This window comes from Melanotaenia boesemani, chromosome 19 (genome assembly GCF_017639745.1).
Source record: "Melanotaenia boesemani isolate fMelBoe1 chromosome 19, fMelBoe1.pri, whole genome shotgun sequence".
In the NCBI taxonomy this organism is placed as follows: Eukaryota; Metazoa; Chordata; class Actinopteri; order Atheriniformes; family Melanotaeniidae; genus Melanotaenia; species Melanotaenia boesemani.
In genome coordinates this window covers 24,560,210-24,585,769 of record NC_055700.1, presented here as the reverse complement: position 1 = coordinate 24,585,769, position 25,560 = coordinate 24,560,210, and the positions used below count along the sequence as shown (strand labels likewise).

Genomic DNA, 25,560 nt, shown 5'->3' with positions numbered 1-25,560 from the left:
GGTAGACTGTGGTGGTTAAAGTGTGCTCAAGTAAAACTAATGAGCCCAAAGTGGGCAAAGAAGATATTCCCCATTACACCACCAGTAGCCTGAGCCGTCGATCCAAGGCAGGATGGATCCATGCTACCGTCTGAATGCGGAGCTGAAATGGAGACTCATCAGACCAGCAACGTTTCTCCATCTTCTGTTGTCCAGTGTTGGTGAGTCTGTGTGAATTGTAGCCTCAGTTTCCTGTTCTTAGCTGACAGGAGACACCCGGTGTGGTCTTCTGCTGCTGTAGCCCATCTGCTTCAAGGTTGGGCGTGTTCTGTGTTCAGAGATGCTATTCTGCAGACCTTGGTTGGAAACCGTGCTTAGTTGACTTCCTGTTGCCTTTCTAACATCTCCAACCAGTCTGCCCATTCTCCTCTGACCTCTGACATCAACAAGGCATTTTGGTCCAGACCACTATTACACACTGGACATTCACTGGCACCAACAACCATGCCATGTTCAAAGTTACTTCAGTGCCCTTTTCTTCCCCTGACTCTCAGTTGAAACACAATCAACTGGAACGGTGAGTCGATTTATTAATCTATGACAATATAGCCTCTATTGAAATAGTTTCTGTATGAGCAGGAGAAATAAAGCTGCCTCTGTGCTGAGCAGAAGTCCGAACAGCCCACATGTACTTCCATCCTGCGGTGCAAGAGATTAGGCAGTTGTCAGCGCACCTGTGTCCCAGCTCTCCTATATGGAAAGGGTGCTATGCTGAATAAATGCAGCATAATATTTAAGCAGTTCAAGGTTTTATTTTAAGATTTTAATCATCCCTTTGTCTTTTAACTAAGACTGTGTCCTACAACCATCCACCAGTTGTCGTAGCTGAAGAAACATGACTATTTTGGGAGCCACAGCTTGACAAGCAGGTGTTTATTTGTAAGATTCATTTGTTTTTCTTTTAAATTGTGATGAAGCAGACGAGCAAGTAGCGAGAGAGAGACAGAGAGTCAGGCAGACAGACTACAACCAGCTGGTAGTGATCCCACAGACAGGAGCAGCTATTCAGTCAGGTTGTCAGCAACATGTTCTCATGTCTGTCCTCAGAGATCGTCCTTCTCCTCTTACAGAGACGTGTGAAAAACTCAATCACAGCCCGGGGCCCCCAGCTGTGCAGGGTCGCAGTAATTAAACTACATCAGTCAGCCTCACTGGAAAACTGCACCTCTCCAAACTGTTTCCTTTTTCCACCTGAGGTTTTTTCATCCTTTCTTTTCTTTAAATGATATCAATTGTGTCCAAATACTGACAAAAAGAAATTTCTTGAATATATGCTTGAGGTAAATAAATAAAACCGTGTGGTCAACAGTCTATTCCAGCTGATTGTGAAAATGAGCTCCTTGACAACCATAATATAAATCAGGGGTCAGTGTTTATCTTGTTTTACCTGTTTTGTAGCTAATAAGTTCTCTTCACTCTCTGCAAATCTTTCTAAAAGCATCTCATTGACTGAGTTTCAGCGTACAACATCTCTATAATAGTTATTAATGAAACTGGGCCTATCTTGATAGTTAATGGCTTATTATAATTGTTGCTTCTCATACAATCAGATTATGTTTGTTAGTGATGAAGCACCTTTTTTTTAACCTTGTCTGGATTCTACAAAGCACTTTGTTTCTTTCTCTTTCAGCCATTCACACAAATGCTCCTAAAGAAATCTTACAATATAAGTATACACTCATTTTACAGTGCGATGAACATCTTCTTAATAATCATACTGTTATGATTAATCTTGATTAACAACGCAGTCATGCAATCAATCCCAATTAAAAAAATAAAATCAAATAAAAAAATCAATAGCTGGTTAGAACTTAGTTCGTGAAAAGGAGGTAAAATCTTCCATACAGCTGCAGACATTCATTACACATCATTTACATTTAATCTGTTTTTCCTTTTTAAGTTATTATTCTTTTATAATTTTTTGTCATTTCCTTGTTATCGGCCAGTGAATTTACCAGGCAAAAATTATAATCATTACTATAAATTTTCAGTTTTTAAAATGATTATTTATATCATTTTTTAGCATGGAAAAGAAGAAATTGCTAAATTAACTAAAGAATACCTCTAAATTATTAATGGCAGCCTTTTATCTGTGTTTGTTGATGTATTGTTTTCCGTGTGAAAGTAGTTCTGTTTATATAATTCACTGATAAAAGCTGAATCACAGCAACTTGATGTGCGTTTGATGATCTAACACATGTTTATTGTCAGTCTTTTAGATTCTATTCATCTACAAAGAAATTAGGATTGTGTCTTCAATGCTTTTTCATGAATATCAGCCGTTGTAGTTGTCAAAGTCTGGTTATGGTTTTGTGATTTGATTCCTGTTCACATGAATGTGTGTGTGTGTGTGTGAGCTAGTGACAGACTATAACATCACCCTTCATATTTGAAGCTAGTATCTGACACTTACATGGATATATTGTAGCAATGATGGAATGATATTAAATGCCATAGCTTTTTCTTCAGCTGACTGTCTACACAGTCATCAGATCATCCCCACAAACGCATGCAGACACTCACACTTTCTGTCTCTATGGCTCTAGATATTCTCCATTACCCCATCACATTACCTTTTAAGCAGACACTTACAATCTACATCAGTTTTTTTACTTGGTTATAAGGTTTTATGTAAAGTATGTAACTCTGAGCAGGAACTTATAACCACAAATGAACAAGAATTCAGCAATGTCAAGTTTACTTGTACAGGCAGGTATTTTCCTGTCCAAATATTCCATAGAAAGGTTATTTCTTTATTATTATTGTAAACTAAATTGACCAGTCCAGGTGTACCCTGCCTCCCACCTGATAGCAGCTGGGATTGGCTCCTGCTCCCTGGGAACTTGTACAGGTGTGTATTAAAATTAGATGGATATGATTGCAGCCTATTAAAATGGGGTTTGATATCAAGAGGAATGCCATCTTTGTTGATAAAATAACCAAATGTATATCTACTCTGTATATGCTAACTCCCCCTTTTTGACCTATTGTCCTGACTCCACCTTGCAGTAGTATCATCTCCAGCTGTAATAGCAGTTGCTGCTTGTGGATGCTGGAACACTGATGAGCTACAAGTTGCTTCGGTGTTAGCTTGTAGGTATCAAAGCATCCAGGTGTCATACAGTCTTTTCATGTAGCCCCACTTGCTAGGGTTACTAGAGTACCACAGCATCATCTGACAAAATGATCATTTCAGTAACTTAAAGATAACACGTCTGTGAAGTGAATTTGGTTAAACTTACATCATGTATGAGGATGCTGGTTGTTGTGTTGGGGATACTGTGGTTGATAACTCGATTATGCTGCATGCTTACTAGGAAAGGGATGAAGCAGAAAACACGACTTGGATTTAAGATATCCAGTAATTTATCTGCCTGGGATGCCCATTATTCTCCCCCTCTTGGACTTTTACAGTCTCATTCAAACAGTTTTAGACTGTGAGGTTTCTCAGTTGCCTTGAATTGTAACCGAAAGCTTTAGGCACCCCCCGGGCAAAATGTCTTACTGTGAGACAGCTGTTTAAAATTAACTTTATTTCCAAAAAGTAAAACATAAAGTTACAGATCATCCTCTTTTAATTTCCCATCTTTATTTCAGTTTCAAGATTAAAAGAAGAAAAGGAAAACACATTTGGTTCAACGGTCAGTCCTTTTGAAAAGCCTCTGTTGTTAAGTATGTTTGTAATCAGCAAAGACTGCTTGGTTCTACTTTGGGGGATCTTTTATTTGTGTTACAACAAGCTGCAGAGATTCTTTCACATGCTGCCTTTTTGTGGTCCTCTGTCAGAAAACCTTTAGACTTGAGACAGGTTGATGAATAATATTTGGTTAGGCTGTATTTTGGAGATATGTTCTGTTAATTTATAACATCTTTTACTTCAACCTGGAAAGTTTGCTAGCTGCCTCACAGTATTGACTTGTTTTCACATTCATGGTTTTTAAACATAGCACTGCTGAAATTTGGTAGATTTTCTCAGTGACGACCGCTAATTTATCATAGTCTTGTGTCCTAGCTGTACTCTGAGCCTTCTTTAGCCAGTAAAAGTCAGTCTGATGTTGACTCTTGTTTTATCGCTTGCTTTGTCACTTTCTTTTTCCTTTTTTTCTCTTTGTCACTTTCTGTAATAATGCCCTCTTGCATTTCTTTGATGAATCAGCTATGATGCATGTTCAAAATGGCCCGTATGTTGATATCCAGTTGCTAGCATGTGAAGCGGTGCTACTACGAAATGCTGCTGTAAAGTGTTGCAGGGCATTGACGGCTCAAGGAATGTGCATAATGAATACCAGTGTACCATCAAAATGAGTCAGAAACATGTATGTTTAAGATCAGAAAGATACATTGTGCTGCTTAAAGTCAGTCCTAATTTTTTCTATATGTAATTTATCCAGAAAGGTTTTGAGGAGGGGGCTGCTGGGGTGGTATTTTAGCAGGAACATTCCAGGTTCATATCTCAGCTGGTTCCTTTCTTTATGGAGTTGCATGTCCTCTAGGTACTCCAGCTTAATTCTACAATCCAAAAACATAAATGTTGGATCATTGGTGATGAACTGGTGACTTGTCCTAGGTGTAACCTGCCTGCTCCACCCCCTGTGACCCTGATTAGGATGAAGCAGAAAAAGAAAGTTGACTGATTCTCCCATAATAACAACATCCCTAAGCACAGATGTGTTTTGTTGGTGACCATGGTTACCAACTTGTATCCAAGGACCAGTAAGTCTTTCTAGTAAATTACCAGTTAGTGACTTTTGTTGTTGTCTACTTCATCTGTTTTCCCTTGTGTTTATATGTAAACACACTTGTGTGTGAGAGAGACAGTTATTAATTTCAATCAGTCATGACAAATATACCCAACTGGATTTTATAGATACTGTTGTCATAGTCCAAGCGGATGAGGCAAGGAAATGAAGCCAAATGCAGAATAGCAACAGAGGAGCAGAAGCCAAATAATAATATCTGAGGGTTTTAAATGATGAAACTCAAGTAAGAAAGAGCTCATAATCCACAGTAAGAATACCGAAACACAGAGAACAAGGAGCGAGACGACATTTACCCAACAAGAGTCAACTGGAAACCAAGCGTCTATACACACAGGAAACTAATTACAGAATGATCAGCAGGTGAGGCAATCAGCAAAAGAAACCAGGTGAGATGAACAGGAAGTGAACAAAACAGAATAGAGAAAGGGATAAACCCTTTATAAGAGGAGCTCGGCTCTGCTGAAAGGCAGATGAGCTCTCCTTAAGACATTCAGCTTATACTTTTAAGGGGGAGCCCCAAATGGTCCACTTTTAGGTCACATTCATTTTTTCAATGAGGTTCTAGATTTTTTTTTATAGGGTAGCTTTAATTTTTCAGCTTTGTGTGTCTATTGATTTATTTAATTTATTGAATGAAATCTTCTTAAATGACGCAGGTGATATGTTTTGTTTCCTTCAGCAACATGGACACCAGCATTGTTTGTGTGTTGTGTGCTATTAGCATCTAAACAACCACTTTTATGGTTGTTGAAAACGTCTTCTGTCCCTGTTTCTGATTAAACAGGCTGCAGACAGTAGTAGCAGATGTTTCTTTTGGTAGTAACCAAGACAGAGGACTCAGAGACAACAAAAACCAGACAGTAAATGGACTACAATAGAAAAAGCTAAACCAAAAACGCACAGACCACAACAGCTGTCAAATATTGAAAAACAATCTAATCTCAACTAGAAAGGTGGAAACAAGGTTTGCCAAATCTGTCATGTGTGAAGTCAAGGCTGCTGACTTTATAATGGACGTTAGTTATCAGTAGGCTATATACTGAACACGTATATTTTCTAATGACAATGTAAACAGTAAAAAATATTGATTAAAAAAGTGTTATGAGTTCAAGATGGTATTAAACTTTTAAACAAATTTATAATTCTTTCCTTCCAAATAGTTTGATTTATGACAATGGAATTGTTATTATTATTTTTATTATTATTATTATTATTATTCCCACAAGGGTAGGGAAGCAGTATTTATTAAAAAAAACAAAACCTAACCAGTTATGAGTGACAGAAAAGGTAAATGCTGAATATGTTGGGTTTAAACGTGAACATTTCTCTGACAGTACGAGAATGAATGCTCCCTGCCATCACCTCCTACTTCATTTTAACTGTCTCTGTGGCTCTTAAAAGCTCTTAATATAAATGCAATGACATTTTTACATAATTTTTAGAAGAAAATGCAGGTATCTAATGATTAATGAACCTTGAAATTGTAGTCACGTTATAATTTGAGCTTTCAGATTTAACGTTCCTGTTATACATTCTGGAGTGAGGCTCATATTCATGACTTCCTCCTCCTTTTCAAAACCCATCACCTCACCCCTGTACAAGCCTGTCTTGTGTAATAAACCTCTTCATGTCATTAAAATTTCCAAACTCTCATCAGTGAGAGCCTGACCTCATCTTCATTGCTCACAGCTCTCTTAGATCATTAGTATGGGGAAAACTAATCTAATGGATAACAGATTTGATTAGAATACATCTGTTTACAGTAGAAACTGACATTGCAGCAGTCTATGTTGCGCTGTTGCAGCTGAAATGTTGACTATTTTAGCTTCATGGAAGGTTGGTGGAGATGCATTCACCCACACTTACGAAGCTGCAATAACAAAATGCGCAGGAATGCTTCTCTGTTAGATTACAGATGAAATTAATATAATTCCTGGCCAGCATTCACTTACCCCCCATCACCTTACATCATCTTTCATTTTCATCTTCCTCTCTATTTCACTCTCTCTTTTTCACTCTCTCTCTGTCCTCTTTGCCTAGAGCATGTGTTTATTTTATGTGTGTGTCTCAGTGAAGCACTTAAGTCCTCCCCTCTGTGTGCAGCCTGTAATGAAGGCTGCCAGCTGTGCCACACACAAGCACACACAAGGACTAGCCACAGTACGACTCCACTTGTAGGTAAAAGCATTTGTGAGCAGCGTATGATGTAATGAGCTAAATATGTGACCAACCTGTGGGTTTAGAAGATGGATATATCAAGGAATAGATAATAACACGAAAACGAAAGTCAATATATTAAACATCCATGAACATAACTGTTTCCTGAGATTGTTTCTGCTCACAGAGCGGAAAATAGCAAATCTTCATTTTAAAGAAATCAATAATGGGGTTCTTGGAAGAAAAAAATATGTTATTGGGTCAGTTTGTGCTGCACTAATTTGTCAGTTTGTCACATGATTAAGAAATATCTAATCAGTCAAACACATGGCAGCAACTCAATGCATTTAGTCATGTAGACAATGTCAAGATGACCTCCTGAGGTTCAAACTGAGCATGAGGATGAGAAGGGATTTTAGCAACTTTGAATGTGGTAAAGTTAGTCTGAGCATTTCAGAAACTACTGAGTTACTGGGATGCTCACACACAACCATTGTTGCTGATCATGTCCATCCCTTTATGACCACAGTGGAGCATCTTCTGATGCTACTTCCAGCAGGATAATGCACCATGTCACAAAGCTCAGATCATCTCCACCTGCTTTCTAGAACATGACAATGGCCTCCACAGCCACCAGATCTCAGTTCAGTAGAGCAGCTTTGGAATGTGGTGGAACGGGAGATTCTCATCATGGATGTGCAGCAGCTGTGTGATACTGTCATGTCATAATGAAGCAAAATCTTTGAAGCATGTTCCCGACACCTTGTTGAATCTACGAAACCAAGAATGAAGGCAGTTCTGGAGGAAAAAGGGGTCCAACCTGAAACTAGCAAGGTGTAGCAGGGCTTCAGACACACTGAAATCGACTTGCAAAGCAAATATTCACATTTCCTCTCATTTTCACTGTATTAGTAATAAATACTTAAACAATAAATCAGAAATTACAATGTTTACAATTCACATTTATTTGTACAGCAATTGACTTAAAAAACATCTTACTGGCCGCACTAATACAAAAGAAGTAGACATAGAACTTGTCAAATCAAATCAAATTGGATTATTTGATTATTTTCGAAGCAGAATGGCGACTTTGTCACCATCGTCCCACCATTGTCCATGGAGTTCCTGGCAAGAAGCTGCAGGGACTGATACTCCTCTCCAGTCACTGTTCCAACTCCTCAGTAAGAAAAGTAGCTATTGGCTGTCCTAAAAGTTGCAAGAAGTTGTAATCAGCATAACCAGCCTAGTACATATAGTTGTAATGGATGCTGCCATAAAGAGGGATGTTGTGGGAAAGGCAAAAATTTATATATAAAAAAAAAAGACAACCTAAAAATGTTTAGAACAGCAAAAATAAATAAATAAAATAATAATTCTGTCAATATTTTCTTTATCTTTCAGTTCAGTTTTTTTAAGTGTATTTTGTTTTTTTAATTAGGAGTCTGGAATATGTCACACCACTTCTAACTTTCTAAATATTTTTGTCCACACACTATTTATTAATAGACATTACTACAACGTTACATTTTCAGCCTGGTCATGAAACAGAGGTGAACGACGTCTCCTCTGAATACAGCTGGGAGCAGCTGCTGCTCCGAGAAGACCAAGCCTCATATGAGGTCTTTTGGACGGGGGAGGGGTCTGCGTAGCACCCGCTCCTCATTGGGAAGAGTAAACTATGTTTATTCACGTCAGTCTCCAAAGTCTCCAATAATAAAAGAGAAAAGTTGCTAGATTTGTCGCTAGTCGCTTTTTTATAAGTCGCTAGAGGGGTCTGAACAACTATAGACCGTCTCTAACCTCTCTTTTATTTCCAAGATTATTGAGAAAGTTGTATTTCACCGCCTTAATGACTTTTTAAATGAAAGTGGAAATCTTGATAAATTTCAGTCCGGCTTCCGACCTCATCACAGCACTAAAACAGCTCTGGTCAAAGTGTCAAATGACATTAGGTTGAATACTGATTCTGGTCAAGTATCAGTCCTGGTTCTGTTGGATCTCAGTGCTGCGTTTGATACTGTAGATCACAGAATCCTGTTGCACAGGCTGGAAAACTGCGGTCCTTAACTGGTTTAGGTCCTATTTAGAAGGCCAGAGTTATTTTGTTATGATCGGCAGCTATGAATCTGAGCTAGTGGCCACTTGTGGAGTCCCCCAGGGGTTAGTCCTTGGACCTCTTCTGTTCAACCTGTATATGCTCCCTTTGGGTCAAATATTACAGAACTATAGCATTAATTATCAAAGTTATGCAGATGATACACAACTTTATGTGTCTCTGTCACCAGATGACTGCAGTCTAGTAGACTTATTGTGTCAGTGTCTGGAGCAAATAAACACCTGGATGAAGGAGAATTTTCTACAATTAAATGAAGACAAAACTAAGATTATTCTGTTTGGTAGCAAAGAGAAGAGGGTCAGCATTGGCAAACACCTGGAGACTCGGGCTCTTAAAATCACCGACCAAGTTGGTAACCTTGGAGTGTTGATAGACTCAGATCTGACTTTCAGCAGCCACATCAAAGCTGTCACTAAGACAGCTTTTTACCAGCTCAGAAACATCAATAGAATTAAAAGTTTAGTCTCCCAGAAAGACCAAGAAAAACTCATCCATGCATTCATCAACAGTAGGCTGGATTACTGATAATCCTAACCCAGTCCACCTGATACAACACATGCACAATAACCCATACAAACAGTTGCAATAACATATACGTGCAATAGTGAACTGGGAATCTGTACCACCTCTACTGTGTGCAATGCTTGTTTATATTATTTTATTTAACTTATCTTATTGTTATTTATTGCATTCTATTTTCTTTTCTTGCACCTTGTTGCCTCTATTTTGCTTTGTACCTGTGTATATTGTGTCTTGTGCTTGTCCTGCTTTACTGTTGGTGCTGTATTGCTGCTGGTACCCAAATTTCCCTGAGAACTCTCCAAAGGGATTAATAAAGTATTTCCCTTCTATACTGTAATGGTCTTTTAATAGGACTTCCTCAAAAGAGCATTAAACATCTGCAGCTCATCCAGAATGCTGCTGCTAGAGTTTTAACCAGGACTAAGAGATCTGAACACATCACACTAGTTTGGAAATCTTTACACTGGCTTCCAGTCAGTCAAAGAATAGATTTTAAAACCCTTCTGATTGTTTACAAATCCCAGAATGGTTTAGGCCCAGAATACATCTGTAATATGTTCAGAGAATATAAACCTAGCAGAGCGCTTAGATCCAAAGACTCTGGTCAACTAGTCCAAACCAGAGTCCAGACTAAACATAGAGAAGCAGCATTTAGCTGTTCTGCTACAAACAAGTGGAACAAACTGCCAGTGGAGATTAAACTTTCACCAAATGTAGAAATTTTTTAAATCCAGGCTAAAAACATTTATTTTCTCATGCGCCTATGCATGAAATCTGCATGTTACCTTTTTAACTTATCTTACTTTTAATCATTTTAATGTAATTTATTATTTTATTGAGATTACGTGTTGATGCCTTTTACTATTTCTATATATCTGTAATGCCTTTGTTTTATGTAAAGCATTTTGAATTGTCCTGTACATGAAATGTGCTATACAAATAAACTGCCTTGCCTTGCCTTGAAAACTCGCTAAATAAAGCGACAAGGTCGCTAAGTTGGCAACACTGAGGAATAATAAATTCCCCCAAAACCCGCCCGTTTCCAGACATTAGCCAGTCATGGTGGTCGTTTGTTCCCGCTCACACACACATTGGCTGTCGTCTTCTTCGTTGGTGTCCGTCTCCTTTTCTCGTATTGAAGTTAGTTTGAGTCGGTAAACCAGCAGCTAATTTGCGCATTACTGTGAACTACTGGTCTGGAGAGGGGAGCAGAAGTTTGTTAGCGACACAATAAATTCAGTACTACAAGACAAAGACCGACGAATGTGTTGCTCGCCATTGCTCGAGTAGATGAAAAATTCACTCGCACTCTCACATTTTAGCCGCAAAATGAGACCATTTGGTTGCAGTCTGGAGCCCTGTGTAGCCTGATAAAAGAGACAATGATTGTTTTCATAGTTAATGATGGATTTCTAATAGACATTCATGACAGTTTCTCGACATTTGATTGATCGATTCATTCCTCCCTTACCTCAACATCTCGAGATTAATAATGATAAGTGTTATATATGTTTCTGATTTACATGTCTGTATTTGTGCAGAATCCTGGCCACGGTGGGTTCAGACTTTGACCTGAGAACACTGCGAGCTGTGAGGGTGCTGAGACCCCTGAAACTCGTGTCAGGAATCCCAAGTAAGTCCTTCTGATGGCCTCTTAAAACACATAAACTAAAGCTGTTGTTGCCCAGTTTTCACTACGTGAATTTAAAGTTTCATTTTATTTGAATGACTTTTTTCTTAACATTTAATTTGTTTGAATAACTGAAAAAAAAAGTTTTGTTATTAAAGCTGTTAGAATGGAAACAACATGACATTAAACTGATGGCACTTTTGGTTGTAATAAAGCAGTTACTTGAATCTAAGTTACACGTAAAGCTCCACCTGCTGCTCTCTGTGCATCTCCAGGCCTCCAGGTGGTGTTAAAGTCCATAATGAAAGCCATGGTCCCGCTGCTTCAGATTGGCTTGCTGCTCTTCTTCGCTATCGTCATGTTTGCCATCATCGGGGTGGAGTTTTACATCGGGAAATTTCACTACACCTGCTTTAAAAACAACACCAGTAAGAACAACAACTTTGTTTGTACGATGAAACTGATTTTTGTCTGAATCAATGAAATGGAAATCATTTTTATTTCCATTTTGACCTGATGATTTTTATTTTACTCCCATGACACAATTATATTCACTTTCAATAATGTTTCTGCTCAGAGGTTTTAAACTTATTGTTCTTTATTCCAAATCTTGATTTAGCGTATTCTGAAAAAATTTAATAAATCAGCAATGTTTTGTTGCTACTTATTGGTTAAAATTAATTTAGTGCATTTTCACTAAGTACCGTTCCTTTTAGCGGATAGCATGTTCACTGAGCTCTCTAGAATAAGCTAGTATGGATAATTAGCTGTTTTGGCCAAAACCATCTATTTAAAACATTTGGCAAGGTTTATATTTATAAGTGTATGTAACATTTTATTACAGATGTTCAAATGTTTTTCTTATATTTGTTATATTTCACTTGTGTTTACAATTTACAACCACAGCATCTAAAAACTGGATAAGATTGGACTGTTTTTCTGGCTTAAAGACTTTTAAAAAGAAGTTACAGTATTGCTATTGATCATGACATAAATGTTGTTTTGATAAGAAGTTCATAAGAGTTGAGAAATATTTAAAAACATAATAAAAGGAGAGTGCAGACCCCAAAGAAACAAAATACCCCAAAGCCCAAACAGTAACTCCTATATTTCTAAATCTCTGGATCACCACATCCAGAATAATTAGCTGATCCGAGTCAAACAATGTCAGATTATAACATCTACCATGACATCATCTTGGTTTTTTTTTTTTTGGTTTTTTGCCAATGATTCTGGTCATCATCTAATCATTATCTATTTTGTTCATTCCTGGATCCAGAAAAAATCCTGCATCCAGGTAGTTATTTTTTTTATTTTATTTATTTTTTCCCTTTGAATATTTTTGAACATTTAAAAGCATACAAAGCTTCAATATATTAATAATTATTGATTAGCACGTGGGATTACTTTGGGTTTGTATTTTTAAATAGAAAATGTCAAACACTAGGTTCACTTATCAGTTAACATATAATCAAATAAAATAATTTTTTAAATGTATTTATATTTTTTATCAATTATTTAAGGGGGAAAAATAAAAAAAAAAACATATAATGTTAAAGTAAGGAAACAGAGCACTGGATGTTAGGTGATATTGATTTATCAGATGCACATCGACAGCTCAATAATGAACACATACTGGGTCATTCTGCCATTGATGTAGCTTTGGTAGAGGACCCTGCATTCAGTGCAGCCGTGTCCAAAACATTATAAATCAACACAACAGCCCATCGTCTAGTTGCAGCTCTAGATGAACACCGCCTCAGTATCTTGTCATGGATGTCTACTCCTAACTTGGTCCTGTTTTGTTAAGAGGAACTGATCATTTCTTCCCCCTCCTCAGTCTTCCTCATTTATTTGTCACAGCATAGCCAAAGCTTTTTCTGTATTCATTCTTCTGCTTCTGTCAATTTTTAAATGATGTTTTCAGTGGCATTGGTTTGTCTGTCTGTTAACACACTAACGAATCACCGTGTGGTTCCAAGAATGTTTTCAAGGACTTTTTACTATTAAGAGAGATGGGGATAATTTTGTCATTACAGCTTCTAACTCATGAGATGATGCCCAGGATTTTTGGCAAAAAAAAAAAAAAAAAAAAAATGACCAGATGACATCATAGTAGATGTTATAATCCAACATTGATCGTGTTTATATTGTGGACCTGGTAATCCAGAAGGTTTTAAGTACACAGCGACCCTATGGCTTGGTGGAGGTCTGCGCTCTATGACTGCTTCCAGTATTTTAAATTTATTTATAGTTTAGAAGAATCATAAAACTGTTTAATGAACAGTTTATTTTGACTTTCGTCTATTAGATAAAGGATTAACTGAATTAACAAAATATGTAAAAAGTTGTATTTTTATTACATTTTATGATGTTTCCCAATTCCTGATTAATACCCACCCCCACCCCACCCCCGCTAACCGACTGTCCGTTCATAGAAGAGTTGTGTCATTCACATCTTTACTCCCAGCTGTTGTGCCTTTTAAAGTGAATGGTATGAAAGTATCGGGTGAGTAAAGTCAACACAGTGATTAGCTCATTAGCACAGTAAGCTGTGGAGCAGTGGAAGCCATCAAACATGTATACAAGCACAGACATTATTAGTGAAGCTAAAAAGATGCAATGAAAACAAAGGGGGAAGTTGTCTTTGTGTATTTGCATAGCAGCAAAATCCATCTCTGATAAAGGCAGGCAATTATGAAAGTGTTGTTATTAAAATGAAGCATTAGAGTAATTATAGACAACAGTCAGGCTGTGAGGCTCAAATTACCCATTGTGTAATCCAGTGATAAAGATTATTAGAAGCCTTTATTTCCTCCATGCTGCTGTTCAGAGCGTGAAGGCGTGTCTTCAGGGTGATTGGTTTGGGCTCGTTTTAAAATATGTTTATCTCTGTTTGTGCTTTATTTATTTGTTGTGCTGTGAGCTGTTATTGTACATTACACATGCTATTGAGTTATTCTGCTCACAGAGTCTGCATGAAAGCTGGTGTGTGTGTGTTTCTTTAACGTATGTGTAAAAACATGGTGCAACCATTAACTTGTGATTATTTGTCAGTTAGTGTGTGTACGAATATCTCGTGTGAGGAATCCCAGTGAAGGGCAGGAGAAATAAACTTTAAATGTCTGTTAAAACAAGAAGTATCAATAAATGAAACAACTTGAATAGACAACAAAAAGAGAAAAGAAGTTTCTGGTGCAGAGGATGATGAAAGGTGATGAGAGTAAACTCCTAAAGTATAAGACAAAAATACTAAATAATTTAAACAAATAAATAAGAGACAATTTCCAATCTGTTGTTGATTTTGTTAAAAAAAAAAAAAAAAAAGTAGTGACTTTGGTGTGATTGCTAAATCAAAAAACCTTTTATTGGGTCAGTGTGTTTTTTATTATTATCACATTTAGACGAAAGAGGGTTTAAATAAATAACATAGTTTGGGTTTAGATAAATGTTCTTCTTTGGATAAATATATCAAAGATGTGCTGTTTTAGCTGACAGGTGCTGAGACAGGATGACATGCTTGCATTCAGTAATATGTGACATAGTTAATTTAAGATCTCTTTCGTCTTCTTCTGTCAGCAGAATGGCTTTTAAAAGGTCTTCTGCTTCTTTTGCACACTATTCAAAGGACCCTTGGTTATAAAAACAACAACAAAACAACAAGTGTTTTGAGTGACTCCACTCAGTGAAATAAATGGTCATAAAATGAGTGACATATCCTTATTGACATAAATAATTCTTGATTTTCTGGTGTTCTTTGCATTTGTTCATCTCTTGCTGTTCGTTTACTGGTATTACCTCTAGTTCTTGTCTCATTTCCTGGAGGCTAATTTCTTGTGTGTCTTCTTTCTATTCATTTGTTTTCAGCCATGTCTACATAAACATGGATGTTTTGCTAATGGAGTGTCCTCCATTCATGTTGCAAAACCTTTGTTTACTCGTTTCTCGTTTTTATTTTGATCCCCATTAGCTGCAGCCATCATCTCCTGCTATTCTTCCTGGGGTCCATTTGTTAAGTACAATTAAACGTACATGCACATATAATTTGTAGAGACAAATACATGCATGCATCTGGACAAATACATGTCCAATATATGGACAAGTACATGTTTACATATAAACATAAATATACGTAAATACATCACAATAATGCATAAAAACTCCATTAACTATTCATTGAAATTTATATTATGTGGGCACAGACACATACACATACATTCCTACATGCACACTCACATACACACTGTGGAGGCCATTAATGTATAGGTTTTCATACATATAACACAAGAAAGTTCATTTTTTAACTCTCTCTCTCTCTCTCTCTCTCTCTCGCTCTATATATATATATATATATATATATATATATATATATATATATATATATATATATATATATATATTATACACACATATCCTTACACACAGTTCTTCAGTACAGTTGGTGACAAGCTGCTTATATGCAAACATGTAAAAACATGTAAAAACACCTGTTACCAAGATTAGTGCTTGTTGTTCTGGCTATGTCCACCATTGCCTTGTAAATAAAGGAGCTATTAACAAATATTATGCTGCAAGCCCAAAATGCTGGTTATCTGTCCACACAAAGAGCACAGCCAGAAAGTTGTTACCAGGGAAGGTGTTTTCCTAAAAGTCAGTTTGCGGCGCCTGAAAACTGTGTTGCATGTGGATGAAAGGAACAAACTCAGAGAAAATCTGTGTTTATCAAAATAACCACAATCTGTATGGCTTAATTATGTGTAGCATTACATGGCGATGGCAGACATAGCCAAGATGTTATTAAAATAACATTTTACATGTTTGCATATAAATATACATTTAGTTGCTGACTGTACTGAAGAATGGGATGTTATTTCTTCTTCCATTCACAATAAATTCATGCAAAAGATTCTGCCTTTCTGCTTTGGGACAGTTTTGTTCGGATTTTCCAGAAAAAGGTAACTTTTTTTTTGTCAGACTTCTGATTATTCTCGGTGTCATTCTCGACAGCACTCTATCTTTTCATGCCCACATCAGTAGCATTACTCGGCCTGCTTACTTCCACCTTCGTAATATCAACCGTCTGCGCTCATCACTCACTCTGCATGCTGCTGCAGTCCTTATCCAGGTTTGTCACATCCCGCATTGACTACTGTAACCCATTCCCTCTTCGGTCTTCCCAATAAATCACTTCAAAAACTGCAGCTTCTCCAGAACTCTGCTGCTCACATTCTGACTCGCACCTCTTCCTTTAAAACATATTTCCCCTGTACTTCAACAACTCCACTGGCTCCCAATAAAATACAGAATATACTATAAGTTACTGGTCCTCACTTTCAAAGGTATTCACAATCAGGCCCCTCCTTATCTATCTTATCTCCTCCATATTGCCACTCTCTCCCGTGCTCTTAGGTCATCCTCCTCCGTTCACCTTACTGTTCCCCCGGCCCGTTTCTCTACCATGGGGAGCAGAGCCTTCAGTCACTCTGATTCCCGGCTCTGCAACTCACTCCCATCCGAGATTTGGAAAACATCAATTCTCTTGATTCATTCATCTGCACTCAAAACCCACCTGTTTAAACTGGCCTATTCCCTTTAAATCATGTAACTGACTGTTTTATCTAATTTTTTATCTCAGTGTCTTTTAAACTGTTTTTAACTCTTATGTAATTTATTTTTATTTATTTATTTATTTTCCTTTTATGTACGGAGACCTTGGCTGTAGAAAGGCGCCAAGAAATAAATTTAAAAATAAATTTTATTATTATCCAACGTGGTTTCAGAGGTTTCTCTGTTTACCATGCTAATGCTAATAATCAGTAACTCTTCCCACTCAGTTTTGTTTCATGTTTTGTGATTAAGTTCCTTGGATATTTTTCTGTGTTAGTGCTTATTTTGGCCTAATTTTTAGTTGTAATATCTGTTTGTTTCCCACCTGTCGTACATTTCAGTCCTCGTAGCAGTATAATCCATTACAGTCATATCTGTGTATATACAGGCTTATTCAATGTTCAACATCTTTGTTCTTTGCATTATGGAAACCAGTTTCTGCCTGTTAAGACTTCAGATGCATATTATGTGAGTCAGTAGTGAATACACTTAAGGATTGTGCAGAATAATTTTCCTCGTCAGTGTAATAAGCTTATTTTAAAAAATCTAGAATGAGTTTTTCTTCTGCGATCCTTTGCAGATTTACATTTCTGTGACAACTAATTTCAAATCATTGACTTCTTTTTTTCAAATCCACTGCATTCTCATAAAGAGCCTTAGTATTCTGTGCCAATATTTAGAAAAATAAATTGAGTATTTATCTGCAAAATCATGAATTTTTTATTACCACATGGAATTTGTTGGTATCGCTAATGTAAAGACCTGGGATGTTCCTGTGTCATCCACACATGCCGAGTCCAGCTTATACAGCACCTGTCAGTGGGAAAGTGAGGACACATTTTACTGGAGTGACACCAGGGGGACGTTGATGGTGCAATGTGGCTCTGCAAATCATTGTTAAAACTTGGCACAACCTGCAGCTAGCATCCCTATGAAACACCAGGTGCACAAGGCATCTGTTCTGGTCAGCGTATTCTTTTACTGATCCCTATCTGCTGATGTGTTCCACCACGTTTGCCTCATACTACTTCGAAAAGTATAAAACTTATATATTACAACTAAATTCAAGTTGACCACCAGAGATAATACTTAAAGCTTCCAATGACTTTGGCTTGTTTTGATGGTACGTTGATATTCATTACAGACATTTCTTGAACCCGTCTGTGCCCTGCAGCTTCCTGAGTTTCACAACTTTGTCTAGCCCAGAGCCTCATTTCGCTTTACGGCACAGCATCACACATCAACACCTGGATATATGCCATTTTAAAAGAGCAATATGACTGAGCCATAAATGACTTTTCCACTTGAACTGATGATAAAGTTTAAAATTAAACCTCAGATTTTTTCACATTCAGCTATATTTCTGTCTTTTCTTTCTTAAAAACATCCTATGCATGACAAAAATTAAACAAGGTAAGGTTTGTTTTTATGGGAGTTAACCAAAATTGAAAGCGCAATGGAATACAAACTTTGAACCCTGCTTGTGAAACAAGACGGCATCCCTGCTAGTATTAGCAGCCGTGAGAGTAGGACTTTGCCACAGTATAAATATAATACTGCAAATGACCCTGCAGTTCCACACTAAACAACAAACCCTGATTTACTTAACACTGTTACCAACCGTCCTTGCAGAGCACAAAAACCTGTAAATGTCAGGGTGCAGCGTTATCATGATTCAAAGGGCCAAACATGTTTAACTGAAGCATGGTTTGGAGAATGGCCTTTGGATTCTACATGGAAATTCAAATATATGCCTTAAACTAGGAGAGTCAGGTGACTGGGGTTAAAAAAAACAACCTGCAAGAGTTCTTCATAGTTTTTTAGATTCTGCTTTTTCAGGTCTGAAGTACAATGATTATACAAGGAATGAGTCTAATTTTCTTTTGAGGTGTTAGAGACATGACTATTGACTGACACCATGGACTACTTTGTAGTTTAGATAATATTACTCCAGCCAGAGTTCAAACATTTGTAAAATATTGTGTTTCCACCACTGAAATAAATCTGGTTCTTTAAAATCTAGTTTCATAGAGATCTGTTGTATCTGAAAGATTAAGATGGTAGCCTCAACAACATATATATTTTGATTTAAGATAGCAGGAATAAAATGAATTTCTCTTTTGTTTTTATTTATTCTTCGAACAGATGAAAGAGCAGCTGACTGGCCTTGTGGTTTTGATCCACCAGCCAGGACTTGTCCCATTGGGACCGTGTGCAAAGAGTACTGGACCGGACCCAACTTTGGCATCACCAACTTTGATAACATCCTGTTTGCAGTGCTGACTGTTTTCCAATGCATCACCATGGAGGGCTGGGTGGACATCCTCTACAGCGTGAGTCATAAATAAGCACCATTTACTGAGCAGCATTGATTTATTTCCATAGTTTCATGTTTAAGATTAATTACTATTTCTGCTGGAAGCCACTAACAGAACTTCAAGTTTATAAGGAACACAAGTACTTGATAAAAGTTTTAACAACTGCGAGTGTGAAACATTCATATAGACAAATATTACCGCCCGGGAGCTGCTAAACACAAAGCACTTTAAAGGTTGCAGCTAATGGATTGGAGAGCAACACACAGTGGTATCAGACAGGAGGTTAAATGGTACTGAAGTGTGGGGATCCTTGAAAATCCTGGAGTGAAAGGTTTCATATGGGTTTCATTGATAAATTTCTGATTAATGTCATAATTAGTCTGGCTAAATGAAGGGGCTGAGAAACTGAATTTTGCATTAACAATAATCATGTTCTTAGAAGGCCTTATCACCCCTATAAAATCGTGCGAAATGGTTTAGTCCACATCTGCAGGTCTCTCTGAGCTACGTAGCCGACAGAGCCAAAAGAGAGAGTCTCGTCTTTTCCTAAGAAAGACACCAAAAAAGAAAAAATAACAATTAAGTGAGAAAAAAATAAAAAAAACATGCATGGACCAGACCCCCCCCCCCCCCCCCCCCCCCCCCAAACTGTAACATTAATAATACATAATCTACCAACATTTTGATGAATTAATTAATTATGGCTTGTACATAAAACCCAGGATTTTGTGCTGCACCCCTGCAATACATATTCATTTGCCTTTTTTTTTTGGTTTCTCACACTGGCTCTTGGATACCAGCACGACACCCGCCAGTCATAAATCTGTTAGCCAGTCTCAGCTGAAATCATGTCTGTCTGTGTGTCCTGTGAGTGTCAGTGTGCTGAAGCAGAAATGGTAACCAGATGAACAGAAGCCCTCTTCACTGTGTCAGATGTCAGATTTGGTTCTGCACGGATGATGATGTAGCAGCATCGGCACAGTGGCCACAGTGTACCTGTTCAGTGTCGGTATCTGTCCGAGGAAAATGACTAAGCATGTCTGTTTATACAACCCCAATTCCAAGACAGTCAGGAGGCTGTGGAAAATGTAAATAGAATTGTTTGCAAAGCTTAGAAACCATTTTTATTTACAATGGAACACAAGAGAAATCAAATGTTTAAAGTGAGACAACTGCAAGTATTTGATCTATATAAACGTAAAAGCCTGGCTGACTTCTCTTGAAAGGGATGTCAAACAAAGTTATTCTTTTGGTGTGTGTGTGTGTGTGTGTGTGTGCATGTTTTGATTTCCAGGCCAGCTAGCCCTCTTGGACACACATGCACATATGAGATCCTAGTTGTGGAACATAAGTTGTTACCCTGGCAAGGATACTCACGATCGCATCACTGGAGGTGTTCATGCTGGAGGTGCTTTTGGAGTGTGGGGTATCGAGTCCTTTTTTATGAACCATTCACTCCCTGTAGAGCTAAACTAAGTTTAAATTCCAGCGGGAGGAACTTTTGCCTCTGATTCCCTTCATTAACCTCATAGACGGACTTTCTTGGTGCTGCCAAGACTCAGAGGCTTTCTTGTTCAGTTAGCTTCGGACTGTATCTTTGCTTTTGTAGATGATGTGGTGCTATTAGTTTCAGCAAGTTCATTAACTCCAGCAATTTGGGGCAGTTAACTCATAACTAAGCGTACTGGTGGTATGCTGGTTTCATAACAAAAACAGGTTTTTATGATATGAATTTGTCTAATAGTGTAAACAGTAGTTTAAAAAGCATTAACATTTGGAACGTGGTACAGCAGGAAACTGTTTGAGGGGAACCTTTTTCACTGCTGCACCACTAAACATGCAGTGGAGCAGCTGTGTTACTGAATGGTGAAAATGGACAGTGAGAATTTAGAAAGTAAAACTATAGCAGACCCTGAAGTTTAACATGACGACACGGAAAACAGAAGCTGTATCTGTTGTTTTATTTTTTATTTGTGTTTAGTTTAATGTGATTGAGCTTTTCCTCTGGGATAAATAAAGTATTTTTCATTTCATTGTTCTGATATACTTTGGCTTTAAAAGGTTGAGCTAAAGTTGTTGTCAGAAATGGAATGATCAGCAATCTGTTGCACCAGCTTAGGTGTAAATATGGAGTCCCATGAGTGTATCCAGCTAAGACTGGTACTCTCCAGATCTTCAGGTAAAGCTGAAATAGCTGGAGGACACTTAAGTCAGGTATCACTCAAAGACTTGTTTGCTAGAAGTGCTGCCCATGACAAAAATTACAAGCAGTGGATCGAGAAAAGCAACACCATCATAATTAATATAGCCATGGTTCCACTTAGTAGTGTGGAGAGAGATGGATTCTGGCTAATTATCAAGACTCTGTGGATATTAAAATTTTATTTTATTTTTTTGTACAGTGAAGTGAAATTAGTATTTTTTAAGTGCATCTACTGCAGTAATTAATCTCTAAATCTAGGAAATGTGGTAAATACCCACTTATGCATATATATATATAACTATGCAATAACTTGATATACAGTGTCTGTTTGGTTTGGTTATGTTCCCTAGAACTACAGTCAAAGGTGCTATGAATATTAGCACCTCCGAATCCATAGTCATGGTCCTCAGTTAGAAAGGAGAGGATTGTCCTCTTCGTGCTGGGAATAAGTAGTGGTTCAAATATCTTGGGTTTCTGTTCATGTGTGAGGGTAGGATGGAGTGGGAGACTGACGGGCAGACTGGGGCAACAGATGCTGTGTTGATCCATCGTGATGATGAGAGAAATGAGTTGCAAGACCAGGCTGTCAGTCTATGTTTGAAGACTCAACTATGGTCATGAGCTTTGACTGATCTCTCCCTCTGATGCCTATCAGGGTAGATGTTTTGGGCATGTCCCACCCAGGGAGGGATTTAGGACTGAACCGGGATTCACAGGAAAGATGATATCTTTTAGCTAACCCAATAATGCCCTTTTCTGATTAAACAAACGGGAAAGACCAGAACAATGGAGATCTGGGGATTTCTACTTCAGTCCTGGATAAGTAGTAGAAAATGGATAGAAAATTGGATCCTGGCCAGAAATATATCGACTGTAAACTATTTTTGCCTTTTCAAAATCAAATCTACACTTTCTAATGTTTTTATTCTTAATTTTACTTTGATGAAATATAGTATTTCTATATTGTTTATTGTGATTAGCATTTAGTTGACTGGCTATATTAATATTGCCATTGAACAGTCCACTACTTAGAAGAGATGGGAACTGAATGTTATACAGAAGTCTCTGGGCACATGATATAATATGACTTTTGTTTTTAACAAGCATGGTTCACCAACCCAGCCTTATATGTTTTTACTTTTTGCCTTTGTCACCAAACAAATTTGTATCTGAACGCAGTTCCACTCAGTTTTTTTCAGGCCAAACATAAGCATGACTGTGCCTTTATAAAAACACACAATACTGGAACTCAAAAAGAAAAAAAATTAAATTCCCCCAAGGATAAGCACTCGTAAGTCAAGCAGAAATGTCCAGGTCAATCCCAGACTGACTCTTTTGTTTTCATCTTTCCAAAATACTGAAGGACCTTCTATCCATTTATAAAATCCAGAGGTTGATCTTTTAGGCCTTTCATGTGAGCGTGTAAAGCTTTATCCCCAATAGTCTCTTGTGTTAATGCAGATAAATCAATTTTCAAAATGATTCCATTTGATTCATTATCTTTTTGGCATCTTGGTATATTGACAGTGATGGTGGTGATATTATTTTTACCAAAATATCTCCTAAACTAAACTAATCTTTAAATAAAGTTTAATATCTTTTAATGTAATGACTCAGAGTTCATTACATTGTCAGCAATGGAGTATTTTCTTGGGTTTTTCTTGAAAATAAACCTCTGACCTGATCTCAGTGACAACGTATAAGGATATGTAGCATGCCACTTCAGACCTTATTTGCGTTTCTTATGTATGCATGTCAAGCTTTTGTCGTGTTGTTTAGCATTGTTAAAATGACACATCAATTTGTAATGATTAGGAAAAGAGTTCGGGCCTGGGTGTGATCCTATCACAGTGGATCCTATTTATTACGGGGTGGCAACACTAAACTATTCATGATATTTTCATTACAACTATGAAAGCCAATTCAGCCACATCCTATGAATTCTGCACGTCCTTACAATTTTGTCCAATTAGGACAAATCACAGCAGTCCTCTGCATTACTTGTTAGAAATATATGATCAAATTTACTTCTGTCTTTTTCGTCAAACTTAGAGAAATGTGGCCTGAACAATACTGAATGGCAGATAGCAGCAATACGTTCAAGTTGCCTCTAGCCTGCAAAGAAGAGTGCCATCTGCTCTCTAAGGCCGACAATGTATTTGCTGTTTAACAACACGTTCACATGGGAAACCAAGCATCCTCCATTGTGAGCGCAATTGTTCATACCACACTTGTTACCGGATTCACTGGGGGCGCATTAGAGAACTCAGACCAGATAGAGTTGCAGAATATGTAAAAGGTAAACAAGACCATGAACATTGCAACAATAGTGGAGGTTAGTATTTGATTAACTTTGATGTCATGGCAGAAAAAAAACTATAATAATAAAGCACAAACATCTCTGCAACAAGAGTAAAGTCTTTTACAAAGGCAATCCAGACACATGTAAAATGTACAAAGCCTGTCTGGTGACAGCGATGAAAACACAATCCATGGCAATGTGTTCTTCAGTAATAGCCAGAGTCTTTAAACATGGGAACGAGATAATTGAACGAGATGGGAAACCATTCATCAATGTTTTATTAGTAGCCAAAAGCTACAAATCTTATAAAAATGGGATCAGGGATCACCAACTCCAGACCTCTTGGGCCAGTGTCCTGCAGGTTTTCAATGCTTCCCTGCTGCAACATGCCTGACTCCGATCAATGGGTCATTAAGGTGCTTGGCCAGAACTTCACAACCAGCTGTTGGAGAACCATTTAATTTGAATAAGGTGTGTTGCAGCAGGGAAACATTTAAAACCTGCAGGAAACTTGCATACGCTGAATATGTCCCCTTCACCTGTTGTCTCGCTTCCCTCCATGTCTGCTGTTTACTGACTGCGGCTGCACCACCCGGCTACCATATGTTTTAATAACAAAACGCCAAAAGATAGTGATGATGCGTTCAATGCACCTCGAAAACCAAAGGTTTTACCAATGCATATCCGATGCACACTGAAGCTGTCGGTCTCTCTATGCCTACTTTAAATATGCAATTAATTGAAAATCAGTTTCAAATGAAAGTTTGATTAATACAAAATATTCTTACTTTATTGTTTTTATGTAATCATGTTTAGTTTTGCATGAGTGTAAAATATAAGCATACTTCCTTTCCTAATGTGATCTTCTGTCTTGCTCTGTAATTCCCTTCTGTGCCGTTGATTTCACAAGCAAACAATTCTCTCTGAAAAACTGCTACAAACAGGAAATCATTAGTGAATCAGTGGGAATACATAATCAACCTCCATTAACATTGTTCTCTTGTTATATGTGTAATTCCCTTCTGAATGCATGTGAAATGAAGAGAAAAGTTCATTTTGTAGTCAGTCACATGACCCTAATTGTCTGCATAACAAATGTAGTTTGGATTGAAATACAATAAATTACATCTGCATCTAAAACATTCAAAGATCTATAGAGATTTATATCCTCCATATGGATCAGCTCTACATTAATCCACTTAATATTTATTACATGTTTTATATGTGTTGCTCACTATTTCTTGTTTCTCCTCTTTTGCCCTAAATCCATGTTAATTGTCTCTTTTTAATCTCTAAACATGACTCATTTTTCTGTTTTTATTTCTTTCATACAGTCATATAAGTCATTGCTTTTTAGCCTCATGTACTGTAATACTTCACTAAAAGCAGTAAGAGCAAAAGACAAGCCAAATAAACATTTCTACATCCGAGCACCTGTTAAATTTATCGTTCGACAAGCCACATGCTTCTCTGTGCTGTTCCTTTAACCATGCAGCCTTGTATAATGGGACTTTGAGTTAAAAAAAAGCCCCATGAATAACACGATAGCTTTCCTAAAGCACTTTCCTAACTTCCAGTTTAGATTTAAGCAGCTACATTACTTGGATCAGAAAATTAGCATAGTTTAAGCTAAAATACTTTTTTTTACAGCACGACTATAGATGTTTTAGAAACCTCCTACTACAGAGTACATATGCTAGGTGGTGTGCAGTATGCAGTACATACAGCATACTGCGTTTAATGCTAGCATGCTATTTGCTAGCTTAAAAGTAGTTAACTTTGCTGTTTAGTCTCCTTCCGGTTCAGGAAAGCAAAAGTAAACAATTGAAAAGCTGCGTTTATCTTGTTTGATGGTAGTACAATGAATTTTAAAAGGTGCATCTTTATAATACAACTGTTCTATTAA

General features: G+C 37.4%; 1 protein-coding gene across 1 annotated transcript in view; it reads left to right on the top strand.

Moving 5' to 3' along the window:
- Positions 1–25,560, top strand: part of cacna1bb (calcium channel, voltage-dependent, N type, alpha 1B subunit, b) — a 216,873-nt gene that overhangs the window by 68,142 nt on the left and 123,171 nt on the right. Inside the window, exons 6-8 of the mRNA XM_041969681.1 lie at positions 11,136–11,227; positions 11,500–11,652; positions 18,977–19,164. Of these exons, the coding sequence (XP_041825615.1) occupies positions 11,136–11,227; positions 11,500–11,652; positions 18,977–19,164 (433 nt within the window). The remainder of the gene's footprint in view (positions 1–11,135; positions 11,228–11,499; positions 11,653–18,976; positions 19,165–25,560) is intronic.